The sequence below is a fragment of the Vairimorpha necatrix genome, chromosome 7 (assembly GCF_036630325.1).
Source record: "Vairimorpha necatrix chromosome 7, complete sequence".
In the NCBI taxonomy this organism is placed as follows: domain Eukaryota; kingdom Fungi; phylum Microsporidia; family Nosematidae; genus Vairimorpha; species Vairimorpha necatrix.
The window spans coordinates 127,451-142,621 of NC_088822.1; the positions used below are offsets into that span (position 1 = coordinate 127,451).

At 29.4% G+C, this 15,171-nt stretch overlaps 1 protein-coding gene across 1 annotated transcript; it reads left to right on the forward strand.

The window, feature by feature from the left end:
• Positions 1-9,883: 9,883 nt before the first annotated feature.
• VNE69_07008 (C2H2 domain-containing protein) lies at positions 9,884-10,354 on the forward strand (the record flags this gene model as incomplete). Its single annotated transcript, XM_065474012.1, has 1 exon — positions 9,884-10,354. The coding sequence occupies one exon, from the start codon at positions 9,884-9,886 to the stop codon at positions 10,352-10,354; it is 471 nt and encodes a 156-aa protein (XP_065330084.1).
• Positions 10,355-15,171: the final 4,817 nt, after the last annotated feature.

The following is a 15,171-nucleotide window of genomic DNA, read 5'->3' on the forward strand; positions in this document are numbered from 1 at the left end:
TTGTTATTTCATCCTTTCGTTATTACATTTGCTGTTTTAATAAAGAATGTGGTTGTTTTTGAAATATCTTTAAATATTTAAGTTATCAAACATTAAATCGTCCTGATAAACGAAAAACATTAATATTCTTCTTTTTGCGTTTGATTTGTACTACAAGTAATTTCTTTACATTAAATGATTTAGTACATCGCATAATGAATTTTAGGTAACGTTTGAGGATACTGTCGATCTCAAAGAACGTATATTTGTCTTTTTTATGTGAAAGTGTTTTTATTATAACAAAACAGTAAAACATAAATCAAATTTAATATTTTGTAAACCGATGAAATTCTCTATTATAAAAAAAAAAGTAATATCGTAAATATTAAAGTTTGTTGTTCTTGTTGTGTCATTATAGTATTATGTTTTTATAAAAATTTTTTTGTAGAAAGTATTCAACGATATTATGATAATTTACATAAAAATTTTTAATGAAATAAAAATATATCAGTATTTTATGTGGTCTGTTGGTTTCCCAACAGACTGAGAAGAATGTTTTTAACTATAATTTTTATTATTCTTTATACCCTTCTGAGCATTGGTTTCTTTTATGTTTGTCAAGGGGAAAATATTGTCTATTTTTCCTCCAATAACATTAAGAGAAGAAGGAAAAAAAATACTTATAGAATAGTATTCTTGGTATCCAGGGTCATCTTAGAACCACTGGAGATCTGTCCCTTGACATTTTACATACTAATAAAATTAACCCTATTAAAAGCCAAAAAATAAATTTTACACAAACTTAATATTCTTTTTTTTTCAATGCACTGAAAAGTAACAAATAATTTTATAGTGCATTTATTCAAAAAAATGTAAGTTAATTACGTTTCTAGAAATGCATATTAATGATCATATATTTAGCAAAGCATAAGTAGGCTCTGGAACCGCAAAATTTCAAATACTTTTCAAAGATTTTAGCTTTTGCAACTATGAAACTATAATTTACTGTAAGAAGTTAATATCAGGAATTTACGTTCGTGTTCTGTTGACAAAACAAATCATTTTCATAAATAATTAATCCGAATTTGAATTACAAAAATTAAAAAAGACATGCGTACAAAAACAATTAATAACAAATATCATGACCATAGAAAGAATTAATAAATGTTGTTATCTAACGAAGTTTATAATAGTCAAAATTTAAATAACAAACACTGATTGGTTAGAAAAAAAACTAATAATCGAGGCTATTTGTTAATAGGTACAAATTACTTAAAGAATGCGATTAAAGTTTTTTGTGTTTTCTGATGCAAAAGGCAGTTTTATGTATAAACTTAAACTTAATTTTAAATTAAAGTACATTATCATTCTAACCCATTGTATTGTCATATATTTGGTTTTGAGTATTGTTTTAACTAGATTTAACAATGAACCATGACATTAGTTGCAAAATACTTAAAACTAAGCTGTTTATTTAATATCGCCATGTGGTTGCTGTGTTTTTTATAATATTTTTATGAACAATTTTTAAATGTTTATTCCAAGTATGTTTTTTCAAAAGTGAAATTAACAAGGCAAAAATTAATTTGAATTTAACTTGTATAGAGTTAAAAATATAAAGTTTATAAACTTGCTTTATATGAAGTATCTTCGAAATTCCTAAAATGTTATATTGTGTCTTCTGGGCGGCATTTGCAGTACGAATGCTAACAGAAAATCGTTTTCTTTTATGTTATTTTCAATAAAGGGCGATAATAAGTAAAGTGATAAAAATGCAGTTAGACGTTAATAAATGTCACAGTCCGGTGAATATCCAAGGGTTATAACCTATAAAAACTCTTAAGTGAGGGAGAACCAGAAAATAGGAAAAAATAAATGTTCGATCAAATGATTGCCCAAATTTTGTCTCGACCTTTGAAGGATAATTTTTTATTTATTTTTGAAATTTTGTGAGGGAATAATGAAAAAAGAAGAAAAGTAAAATAAACAAAAATATTGTTTTTATTCATTACCAAGCAAAATTAGATTCCTAGTACTGATTTCTTTTATAATAATTTCATTACCATCTTCTCTGCATAATTTAACTTTATTAAATTGTAATATGGCTATAACAACGTAGACTTCTACATCTTATTTTTCATAATTAAAATTACTATTGATAGTAAATTCGCTGTTCAAAGAGTGTCCAAAAGGACCATTTCTGTTATTTCAGACCCTAAGAAATCATTTTTATATACTTCTTTGTAACATTCTATTCACGGCAGTTTGTGTATTGGTTCTAGTTGCATCATATTTAATTTTATTTAAAAAAGAATTGTGCTATTCAATGTATATAAATGTGCAGTTTCTTCTTTTGTTATTTGCATCTAGAATATCTAATATACGTTCTTTCGCCTGCTCTTCGTCTTCACTTTCTCGTTCGTGATTTTCGCCATTAATCGATACCAGAATATCCGTAATTCTAGAATCGTCCATTATGTCACTTATTGTTCTACCAAATATTAAAGTGAATGGTGTTTGTCTCGTAGTAGAGTGTCTTACATGTTATTTGACCAGGTAACTTCTTCGCGTCGCTTGGTCATTGGCTCAAATCGTTTTTGTTTTCATTGTAAATGCAATCATTTACTTTAATGTTTTGTTGCATCATTCAATCTGTCCTTGTGTACCTGGATATCTAGCTCTCTCCCATACGTGTCTTATTTTATGTTTCTGACATAAAAGGACGAGTACTAGATTTACAAATTTTCTGTCGTTATCGGTTTGAAGTATATAACAGAACTTAAATGCTCTTAACAAAGTTTCAAAGGCATGATCACAATAATATCTGTTTCGTCAAGCAGTGATACCACCCAACAAAATTCGGTAAATGAATCTGCAATTTTCACTAACCAAAAATAACGTTCACTGTGTTTGTGATATATTCGGAAATTAATCAACCCAACAACATATGTTTTCTTGTGTTTGTAACAATTGGTCTAATAACTGGTCTAGTAACAAGTTTCTTTATGGACGACATATATCACAGCCATTCAAAACTCTCTGGATATCTTCACGGGTTGCGTCGAAGACTTTTGTTTGCAATAATACAAACAATCTGTCCGTCTTTCATTCTCATTTGAGACGAGGTTTAATTTTGAAGCGTTACTTGATGGGGATAAAGAATCTTAATGATCTATATAGGCCTACTTTAAATCTCGCCGTATTCTCTGTGATTCTATTAATCAAATCCCGAATTAGGATAATTCTTTTCGATTTCGCCCTAAAAGCAACTTATGACATTATTAACCACATTATTTTTTTTTCTATCAAATAAATTTCCTAGAATTTATTTTTCTCTAAATATTTTCTTTTATTTCACCCCAAATACAAAAGCACAGGAGAGAAAAAATCGCTGTATTCCCAGAGGAGGGAAAATAATGCACAAACAGGCAAATAAAATAAACATAATTTAATTAACAACGAAACTCTAGCACCCAGGAGAAGCATCATTGAACACTATATGAGGATTGGCCTTTTACCGGGCAATGCCTCACAACTCTTTCTTGTTTTTCTACCAATTTTGCTAAAAAAGACCAGCTTGTAGGAAGCAAAATTTTCTTGCCTTATTTCGTCCCTCAATTTTTTTTCATGCCCTAATATTAGAGAACTTTAACGTTAAATTTCAAAGACATAAAAACAACCGTTTTAGTGGATATTTTTTTAACCATTGACGTACCCCAAGCGGAGGTACGTCTCAATGAGATTATTATATTGTTGTTTGTAAATGTTATTTTTACTATATTGAGATTTATTATTTTTATGGTTCATCATCCTCTCCTTTGGTGAGGGGCTATTTTTAAATATTTTAAATATTTAATTGTTTGTTAACAAACAAACAAATGAATGACATTTAGTTTGAGAAAATATTATAAACTAAATGATTAATGTGATGATGTTTCACATTCATTAATAAAAGTCATCACATCCTGCCCACTCCTCCGAATTTGATATCATCTTCATGTATTTCATTTTCAAATCCCTCTAACTTATACCACTTTCCTTTCTTTCCTGCTTTAGTTACTGTCACTGGTCCTAAATATTGATCATCTAATTTCTTTGCTTTAAAGTTTCTCACGAAAACTTGTTGACCTATTTTGAAAACTGGGGACTTCCTATTTCCGCCCGACTTCTCGGTATTTTCTCTACAGTTAGTTTGTAATTTATCAATTTTAATCCCGAAAGGATCATATGGACTGTGTCCTATTAAAAAGGTAGTTGGAGATACTTTAAGTGCAGTATTATAGTTGTGGTTATGTCTTATGTGGATTCCTTCTGATACTGATTTCAGATTTCTACCTTTATATAACCTGAGGCATTGCGTGATTGTTTGGTTCAGCCTCTCACTGATACCATTACTACTTGGGTGATATATAGGAGTTGCTATCTTTTGTATTTCGTGCTCTGCACAATATTTAATTAACTTCTCTGAATCATATTGAGTTCCATTATCAGATATAAAGGTCTTAGGCCTTCCATAAACTTCTATCCAGTCTTTAATACATGTAATTATACGCTCCGCTGTAACCTTATATGTAAAGTATACTTTTAGCGTTCTCGTATATACGTCTATAATAGTGATATAATATCCCTTATGACATGTACCGTTATGTATGTAGTTCTCTAGACTAAATGGTCCATAGATGTCACTCGATATCTTTTCGAATGGTGCAGAGGCTACAATACTATTATAAGATCGGTTTTTTTTCTTATTATTTTTCGTTCTGATGCAATTGATACAGTTACTTGTAATTTCTTTAATTAACTTTTTTACACCTGTAACTTTGAATATATGCTTAATATTATTGTAAAGAATTGTAGATCCAACGTGTATAGTTCTTCGATGCATATAATCCAAAAAATTCCTTGACTGATCATTATCTATTATTATTCTGTTCTTCTTGTCTTTAGCCCAAACATTGGGGGTTTCTTTTGTTTTCATAACGAACTGATTAAGTTCATTTAAGTATCTCGTTTTGTCTATAACTTCTTGACTTGTCGTTAATATCAAATTTCTAGATAAGCTGTCAGCTATTACGTTCTTTGTGCCAGATATGGACGTTATTTTGATATTGAACTGGTTCAATATTAACTTCCACCTTTCAATCCTGCTAGATATTTGCTTGTTCGGTAGTAAACAGTTTTTATTATCAGTAGATACCTCTACATAGTAACCTAATATGATATTTCTGAAATGATTTAACGTCTTAATAATAGCAAATAATTCCTTTTCGACTATTGAATAGTTCTTTTCGGTACTGTTTAGCTTTTTGCTGTAGTATCCAAGTATTCCTCCTTCTTGAAAGAGTACACCTCCTATGCCATTATTCGAAGCGTCGCACTGTATAACAAATTTCTTCGTGTAGTCTGGCAACTTAAGTGTAGCTTTACTAATATCAACTGCGATTTGCGCTACTATATCTTTGTGTTTGTCAGTCCAAAGTATTCCTGTATTTGTGTTCTTAAGCAGTTCTGTAATGTTCGCAATTTTATCACTCAAGTTAGAAACATAAGGTCTGTACCAGTTCATTATGCCAATTATTCTTTGCAGCTCCTTTTTTGATTTAGGGTTTCTGAGTGCTAACAATTTCTGAATGCTCGTTAGTTCTGGTTTCATAGTATTTTCACAAATCACGTTTCCTAGTATCGTGGTATTATTAGTAAAAAACTCGCTTTTTTCAAAATTTATTGCTACTTCATAACTTTTGAGTCTTCTTAAAATTTTTGACACGGTTTTTATATGACTTTCAAGGTCTGGTGAAAAGGCCATTATATCATCAATGTAAACAAATATATTATCTATGTCTTCTAGTATTTTGATGATTGTTTTTTGAAAAATTTTAGGTCCTGAACGAATTCCAAATGGGACCCTTTTGTATTGGTATTGTCTTCCCAATAATGTAAACCCCGTAAATTTCCGACTTTCGGGTTTTATGTATAGTTGGTTGAAACCGTTCTTCAGATCGATTTTTGTATACCATTTAGCGCTTCCCATTTGCATAATATTTTCTGTTATATTGGGTATTGCCGCAATCTCATCTATGACATATTCGTTTATTTCTCTATAATCGACCACCAGTCTCAAATCTTTATTCTTTTTTTCTATTAAAAATGCCGGGCTGGCATATGGCGAATCTGAGAGTTCGATTATATCATTTTCTAGTAACCTTTGTAGTTCTCGTTTAGCTCCGACTGTATGTTTATGTGGAACACTGTAGAATTTTGGTTTAGGTGTTTTAATGTCTTGTCTCATCCTTATTTCTATCGGTTCTATTTTTATTTGTTTATAAGAAGAATTGGTTTTTACATATGAATAAATATAACGTTTTAATTCGTCGTTATTAAGATTTTCTAAAGACAGACACAGGCTTTCAATTAAAATTTTATCTAAATCTTCGATGTCTGATTCACTGTCTTCTTGGTTCTTTGTACTGATCACATCACCGTTGATTATTATAGTCTGATTCTTATAATTCATTATTACTTCGTTACTACTAAGAAATTCGTTTCCTAATACAAATTCGACTGGTAAGTTATTCAGTAAGTAAAATTTAACTACGTGGCTTGACTTAGCTCCTATTATTTTAATTTCCTCATTTACTGTCTCAGTACACTCTTCCATGTCATCATTTCCGTATTTTATAGTTATTGGAGAATCCTCGACGATAGGTATTTTTAGCTTAAGGGCAACTTCTCTCTTTATGAAGTTCCTTGAAGCTCCCGAGTCCATAAAAAATGACGTTTGGTATTTTTTAATTACCCCTTGTAGTTCGGGTGTTTTAGTATTTATTCCTTTCTCGCTAATAATCAAGTTCCTAGTCTCTCCTTTCTGTTTTTCATCCCTATTCTTAATTTTTTCCTTAATAAATTTCTGGTAGGTCTCGCAATCTTTTGAATCGTGATCATTCTTCTTGTGGTATTTGCACCACTTGTTATTGTTTACTGCCTCTAAAGTCTCTTTATAGGGTTCTTTCCTTATAGGATCAAAAACTTTCTTCTCTAGTATCACTTGTTTAGATACTATTTTCTTTTCTAACGTGTAAAGAAATCTAATTGCATCTTTATAGTCTTTAAATTCATGCTTGAAAAGCTCTCCATCTGTATATGGACCAAGTCCATTGTAAAAGGTCTCTTCTACTCGCCTATTGAACTCTGTTTTTGAGAGTTTATTAATTACGGCATAAATGTTAACTAGTTCTTTAATTTCTTGGATGTATTCTTGGATGGTTTCATAGCTTAATTGTTTAATAGAAGCTAGTTCTGTTAATATGCTTCTGCTATGTTCTATCGGAAATCTAAGACCGATCAGATAATCGCGTGTGGAGAAAAAATCTTCCACTATCCTCTCTTGCTCGATCAATGAGTCTTTACTCATTTTCCTTATTACCATCATCAGCTGTTTGGGTTTCCATTGGTTTTCTTCTGAGATTTTTTCGATCTCTTTTAACCATTCTATAATATCTATTGTCCGTATATCTTCAATGTAATAGATATCTGTAGTGAACCTTTGTTCTAAACCTTCTATTTTGGTTTCAAATGTAATATATTTTCCTTTTAGTTTTTCTGCCTGCTTCCCTTGGTATTTCGACAGTTTCACCTTGCTTGGGATTTCACTCGTTGAATTCAACTTGACGTACCCCAAGCGGAGGTACGTCTCAATGAGATTATTATATTGTTGTTTGTAAATGTTATTTTTACTATATTGAGATTTATTATTTTTATGGTTCATCATCCTCTCCTTTGGTGAGGGGCTATTTTTAAATATTTTAAATATTTAATTGTTTGTTAACAAACAAACAAATGAATGACATTTAGTTTGAGAAAATATTATAAACTAAATGATTAATGTGATGATGTTTCACATTCATTAATAAAAGTCATCACAACCATATAAAGAAAGTATTTTAAGTGGGATATCGCTCCGACTGAATTTTTTTCACTTCTAAATAGCTTTAAAGGAAAATCGCACCGAACGGTTACAATAACTATCTTATATATTTGTTAATAGTTTTATGTAATACTCCGATCACTTTCTTTTTTTGAATTCGCTTTTATAATTGCAGGCACTAAAAACAAATACGATGTTGTGTCATTTGTTAATAGATCGATTGCGAAAAGTTTTATATTGTCAAACAAATCGTGCACAAGTAAAGTTAGCATTTATTTCAAGAAATTAAATTATATTTTATTTCTTAACATTGTGTTTATAATTTGTTGCACATAGTTTTTTTTGTTGTATTATGAAGTAATATTAAATCTTTTAAATAATCAAAAATTCCTCTGCGGACAAGCCCTATGAATTATCTTACCCTTTAAGTAAGTATTACTCGGCAAAATCTTTAGAATGAGAAATTAGTTTTTAATTATGTGTAAAGCAGTATTAATACACATAAGACATTCTATTATATATTCACAGATTTAATATTTAAGATTTTAATATTTAAAGTTATGTGAATTCATCCATAGTTAATATCTAAACTGTCGTGCTGCTGATTTTATCGTGTTTTATATATATTTAATGAAAATACTATCAGAGCTAAAATGAAAGGTAAAGTGAAAAAATACCAGGGAGATTGCTGAGATTTAAATCTATCAACTATGAAAGTCAATAATAAATGTGAGGATATTAGATGTACAGTAAAAGGAGACCGGAATAATACCATCCATCATTGAAAGGTGGAATCTTTATGTGTGCCAAAACATTAAATATTTTGCTTTAATAAAGAAAAAAATACTTGTTGGCTCATTAAAACATTTAATTTTTTTAAATACATTTATTTTATATAATCTCTAGATAAAGCTTTTAGTTTATCAATGATGTTTTTAATGTGCTTAATCCGTTTTTTAAGAATTCTTTTACTCTCAGAAGGAAGAGTAAAAAAAATTATGGTTTTTAAATAATGGGCAAAATACTTAAAAAATGAAGAAAGATATTGGCTCTTAATTAAACATAAAGTACAATAAAATTTTTTAATCTATGCAAATATCCCTTGAAGCTTTGGCTTTAAAAAAAAGTATGCTCAAAACAAGAAAGAGCAGATTATGTAGATGAGTAAAAACGAATAATTACTAGTTAAGAAATATAGTTTTAATGTGTATTTATGATCATTTAGCTCTTATTTTGCATACGATTTGTATAAAATTGATCTATAATTATATTCCTTATATTTTTGATTCTTTTAACTCAATTTTGGCCCTTTCTTTACTTAAGATTTATTCCGTATGAAAGCTCAAATATTTTTTCTATTTTTCCATTATGCTTGATGTCTTTCTTTTATTTGGTACAAATATGTTCATAGACCATGATTGTCAACTCCTTTATACCAGTGTCCAAGAAATGCCTCAATTGAACAATTTCTTATTCATTGTAAGTAATAAATTGCAGTATTATTGATGTTAAAATTGCAATGTATTTTAAATATTGTAAATATGGGATATGTTTCTATTATAATTGTAAGGGGTATATATAAATTATTTAAGATTCCCGCCCAAACCAAAATAAAAATTAATTTATGATAAAAAAAAATACTAAAATTTTACTAATATTAAGAGTAATTGTTTTTATTTTTAAATATTAAAAAGTTAATTGTATAATAAAAATTAATTAAAAAACAATTTGATTAATTAAATATAGTAAAATATTTATAAAATATTTTTCATAAAGATTAACCTAGAATATAAGATTTATTTAATAGTTAACATCCTGTTTTTTTAATTTAGTTTTCTTGGTATTAGACGAAATACAAAAACTTTTATTATTTTCTTATTACTTCAATTTCGTATTGTTAAAATGCTTTAATTTATTCAATTTGTGATGTTTAAAAGTTACATTTGTTTATAAATAAAAAATCTATTATTAGATACCATAATGAATTACAAAAAAATAAAAGAGGAGAATGAAGAATATCTCAACAAGAAGTATCAAAAGAACATTGATATTCATCAATCTCCCGGATTTTATCATAAACCCACTATTTCAAATTATGGCTCTTACCCGACAATTCCTTTTGGATATGAGGAAAAATATTTTCAAAAACATAAAGTTGAGAAAGTTAAAAGAAACAAAATACAAAATGTGATAACAATCAATGGACAAAGTTATTATAGCAGAGATGGTGATTTTTATGAAATATTCTGTTGTGATTATCCAGGTTGTTTTAAAAAGTACATAAGTAAATATTCTTTAAAATATCATATTGAAAAGGGACACACTTCAGATAACCTTGATGTTAATAAGCCATATGCTTGCAATTTCTGTGGATGTAATAGAAGGTATAAAAATAAGAGCACATTGATAAAGCATGTTGCTGATACTCATTACAAGAAAAATGATAATTAAATTGTCTTAATGATTTTTATTTATAAAACGAAGCTAAAATCGTCAGTTACTTGATAATCAAAACTTCTAATTTCTCATTTTTGCTTATAAAATTACTACAAGTATTTAAAAACAAGACTTATAAGCTCTTTTTAATCCAAAACGCTATCTTTTTCATGATTGCCCCACTGCGAAAAAATGCGAGCTTTTGACATTCTCGAAAAGTTTTCTGTGTTTCGATTGGACATAGCACAAAAAGCTTTGTTAATATTGTAAAAATTGTTTTTTAGTGTCCGGTAAGAGTTCGAAGGGCATAATTTGAATTGCTCGGCAAAATCACTTGTTAATATAAATTTTGCTATAATAACAGAGCAATTATGTACCTCCAAATTTATTTTTATAATATTGGTGTCGTTTATCTTAACTATTATGCTTCTTTTTTTGTATTATTGATTATTAATCATCGCTTGAGTATGAATTATCTAGACAATGCTTCTTTTTTACTAATATAGGGATACAAAGAACTGTATAAGCATTGATTATGTTTTTCACTTTGCAAAATATTATTAATGTTATAAATTTGATATTAAAATAAATCAAATTTCATAAGAATAAAATTAATAATAACGATGCTGCTTTACAATCTAAAAAAATCCTCTTTATTAATAATTTATACCAAAAATTTGTATAATTCGGTAATAAGTGCCGTTGTTCTAAACGTTTCCTTGTCGATACCATTTTTAAGTCCATAATTTTTTCCATTAATTCATCATGCAAAATTTTAATAGTGAATGATTGCTCTTAACATCAGTCAAAAAAAAAGTAAAACACTCTAAGCTATACATTTCTACTATTATAAGTTTAAAGTTAATAGATTTTTGCTAATGTTTGTCCCTGCAGTTTTAAATATGATGATTATTTATCATTTTAAAATATTTATTTTGGCAAATTACGGTCGATTTTAAATGGACGCTATAAAATATCGTCTTGTTTTTTTTGATTTAAAATAAATATTCAATATTATAATCATTTTCGGAGCAGGGTTACTTACAGCCCCGCGCATTTGAGGGTGTACGATTTTTTTTGAATCGTAAAAATGAAGTGCAAAAAACAGAAGTAAACATTAGCACTCAAATTTCTGCATCGTTGAACATTTATTATACTAAATAAATATTTTGCCCATTTTTTGTAGGTTTATTATAATCTTTTAACTACTTATTTAATACTTTAGATGTATTTAAAATTTCAACTTTAGATTTAATGTTCTAATTTGAGAAGTATGCATGCGCATACTTAAATATAATACATTGTTTTTTAATTCTTTTTTTGGAAAATTTGGTTTCAAAATATCGTCAAAATCGTTTTTAGAATTTATTTAGCCCCTCCAAAAAATTGGAAAATCATTTGAAAAATTAAATTTTGAATACAAAGTGTCAATATTCAAGCTTTATAAGTTTCCAAAATTATCTCATTAAGATTTATAAGTGTTTTATACATTTTTTACCTTTATATATTACTTTAAGTGTTTTGGAAAATCATACCATGATCTCCTTTTCAAATTCTATCTTCCCAAAATGGAAACGCAAATTGATAGGAGGCGATATCATAAAACATAATGAATGGAACCGTTCGGAGCGGACGCCAGGGAAAATGCTTACTTGAGAAGGGTAAAAAATTAAAAAAAATTGTTGTTTATTTGTAATTTGTATTTAAAATTCCTTTAATTTCAACAGCATGACAATAAAATTGAATAACAATGAAAGACAAGAAGTTTTTGTTTTTTACAGGCTGGCATTGTTCGAACAAGGTTGGTAGAAAAACAAGAAAAAATTGCTTCCAGGAAAAAAGTGCAAAAATTTATCTTTTTGAGGATGTAATTGACGGTATCACAGAGCTCACGGTGAGATTTAAAGTAGGTCTATATAGATCATTAAGATTCTTTACCGCCAACGAGCAACGATTCAAAATCGATTATATAAAATTGATCCACGTCTCAAATGGGCATGCGGGACGGGACAGATTGTTTCCATTATTGCAAACAAAAGTCTACGACGCAACACAAAAAGATATCCAGAGGGTCTTGAATAGCTGTGATATATGTCAATCAAAGAAAAATCTAGTAACTAGACCAGTTATTAGACCAATTGTAGCAAGGTATCCAAAGGAAAGATATGTTGCAGACTTGATTGATCTCCGGCTATATCACGAACTCAATGAAGGATATAAATGGTTATTGAATATTGCAGATTCATTTACCGAATTTTGTTGGACGGTACCATGCTTGACATAACAGGTATTAGTGCAGGGAATGCCTTTGAGACATTGTTTAGAACATTGGTTCTTATATATACTTCATACTGATAACGGCAGAGAATTTGTAAATCAAACACTTGTCGATTTATGTCAGAAATATGAAATAAGACATGTAAGGGGAAGAGCTAGATGTCCATGGATACAAGGACAGATAGAACGATGCAATCAAACAATAAATAGGATGATTGCATCTACTCATAGGACAAAAAATATTTTGTGGGCAACGGACCAAGGTACGAGCGATTTACCTGGTCATAAATAATTTAAGACACTCTACTACGAGACGAAACCATTCTATTTAATGTTTGGTAGACCCATTAGGGACACAATGGCTGAGTCTAGAATCACGGGCATTCTAGAATCGATTAATAGCGAAAATCACGAACAAGAGTGTGAGGACGAAGAACACGCCGAAGAACTTCTATCAAATGTTCATGATTGCAATATCAATGAAGAAATACAGCAACTATATGCTCTTAATAGCACAATTCGTTTTTAAATCAAATTTATCATGATGCAGATAGAATTCATACACATACTGCTGCAGATAGAATGGTACATAGAAGAATGTGGAGAAATGATTTCTTAGAATTTAAAATTGTAGATAGAGTTTTATAAGACCTTACATTAACAACAACGTCAATACCAGAAAACATTCTCTATATGAACATTTAGATGCTGAGGTCTATATTGTAACAGACATAATAAAATTTATTAAAGTAAAATTATGCAAAGAAGATGATAATGGCATTATAATAGGAGAAATAAGTACTAGAGATCTCGGTTTGCTTGGCAATGAATAAAGTACTAAAAATTTTTGTTTTAGAAATTTTTCTCCTTTTTTCATAATTCCTTCCCATTATTATAAAAAAAATAGTAAAAATTTATCCTCAAAAATCGAGACAAAACTTGGGTAATCATTTAATACGAACATTTATTTGTTCTTATTTTTTGGTTCGATCCTCACTGAAGAGATTTTTTTTTACTTTTTTACCATTGGCGTCCGCTCCGAACTGTGACAATGAATAAATCCCGTTTTTAAAATAAGAAAGTGTCCTGTATCAACGGGACTTTGCTATATTTATAATAGCTTTCTAAATAGTTTTTAATATTATATTTTTTATTGATGGTTTCTCTATTTCTCTTATACTCCATACCCTTCAAAGACAGACTTTCTTTTATAGTTTATTTTTAATTTATTAAATGTTGTCAACACTAAACACAAACATTGGCATACTTACCAATGTAGTAACAGCCGTGCAACTTTCGTTTGTTTGTTTGTTTGTGTGACTCTTCTTGGCGGGTTGCTTGTGATTCCCGACGTGTCATTGGAGATATGTGACAGGCGATGTTTATGACACATGCCCTTGTGATGTAGTAAATAACATCACAGAAAGCATGAGAAGTCTTTATATAAAATATAATTTTTAAAAAAATTGTCTCTATTAACTACATATTTCCAATAGTTTAACATATTTATTATACAATTTTTGATTAAAGAATCTCTCTAAAATATAGAATGTGAATTTAATTTTTTCTAAATCTAAATCATATTATTTATTTTCATTGTTTGTGTGATCCGGCATGTAGCCTGATCCGAAGTAGAAGAGGGGGACTATTGATAAACGATTTTTTGAGTTAATTTGCCAGTAAGATACGATAATCTTAGAACAGCTTTCCCCGGTATCGCTCATTGATTCAGCTATTCACAGACTCTGGTTTCTGTGGAATTATTTATGTTTTGTTAACTCGAAATTTTTAGCTTCATTCTCCTTTGCTGACACCACTTCTTTAACAGTCGCCATATTCGCTAGTGCGCTTACAGCTCTAGCCACCTCTTCTTCTCCTGCATCCTCCTGATCGTATCCTCGTCGTCGTTCCAAAGATATGGACTCTAGAGTCTTCTTCATCACAATATACTGGATATATGCTTCAAGGTAGGGTTAAATTTCCAGCTCCCTGATGTACTTTCTATGATATTTGGTTACCACTCCATTCCACGTCATTACATAAGAAACTATTCTTATCTGGGATTTATGTATTAGTCCCAAATTTGCAAGAAGGTCATATTTTCTTATATTATCATTCTCAACTTAGTTAAGTCAATCCTGGTTAATTATACCAACTTCAACTTTTAAAATTTCTTTCTTATTCTTGTCAAATACAAGAATATCAAGCTTATTATGGGGTCACCTCTATATTAGTGGATATTCTCGTATCTACTCTTATTTCTGGCGATCATTTTCCATGATCTCTGTACTGAGTGTCCACGTATTTTCTTTGTCTTCTTAAACCCATATTTAATACATAGTAAGAGATGAATGCATCTAACTACCTCGTTGTGTCTTTTCATATAATCAACCCCCAACATTCAATCACACTAGGTAGCTAAATGATCCACGGTCTTCCTATGAGATCCACAATGGGGACATTGTCCCTCTTGTCCACAGAAGATATTTCTATCCTGTAGGAAGCTGTAAATTGCTTCGGATATAGCCTGATTGTTTCCTTTAACCAGCCAAGTA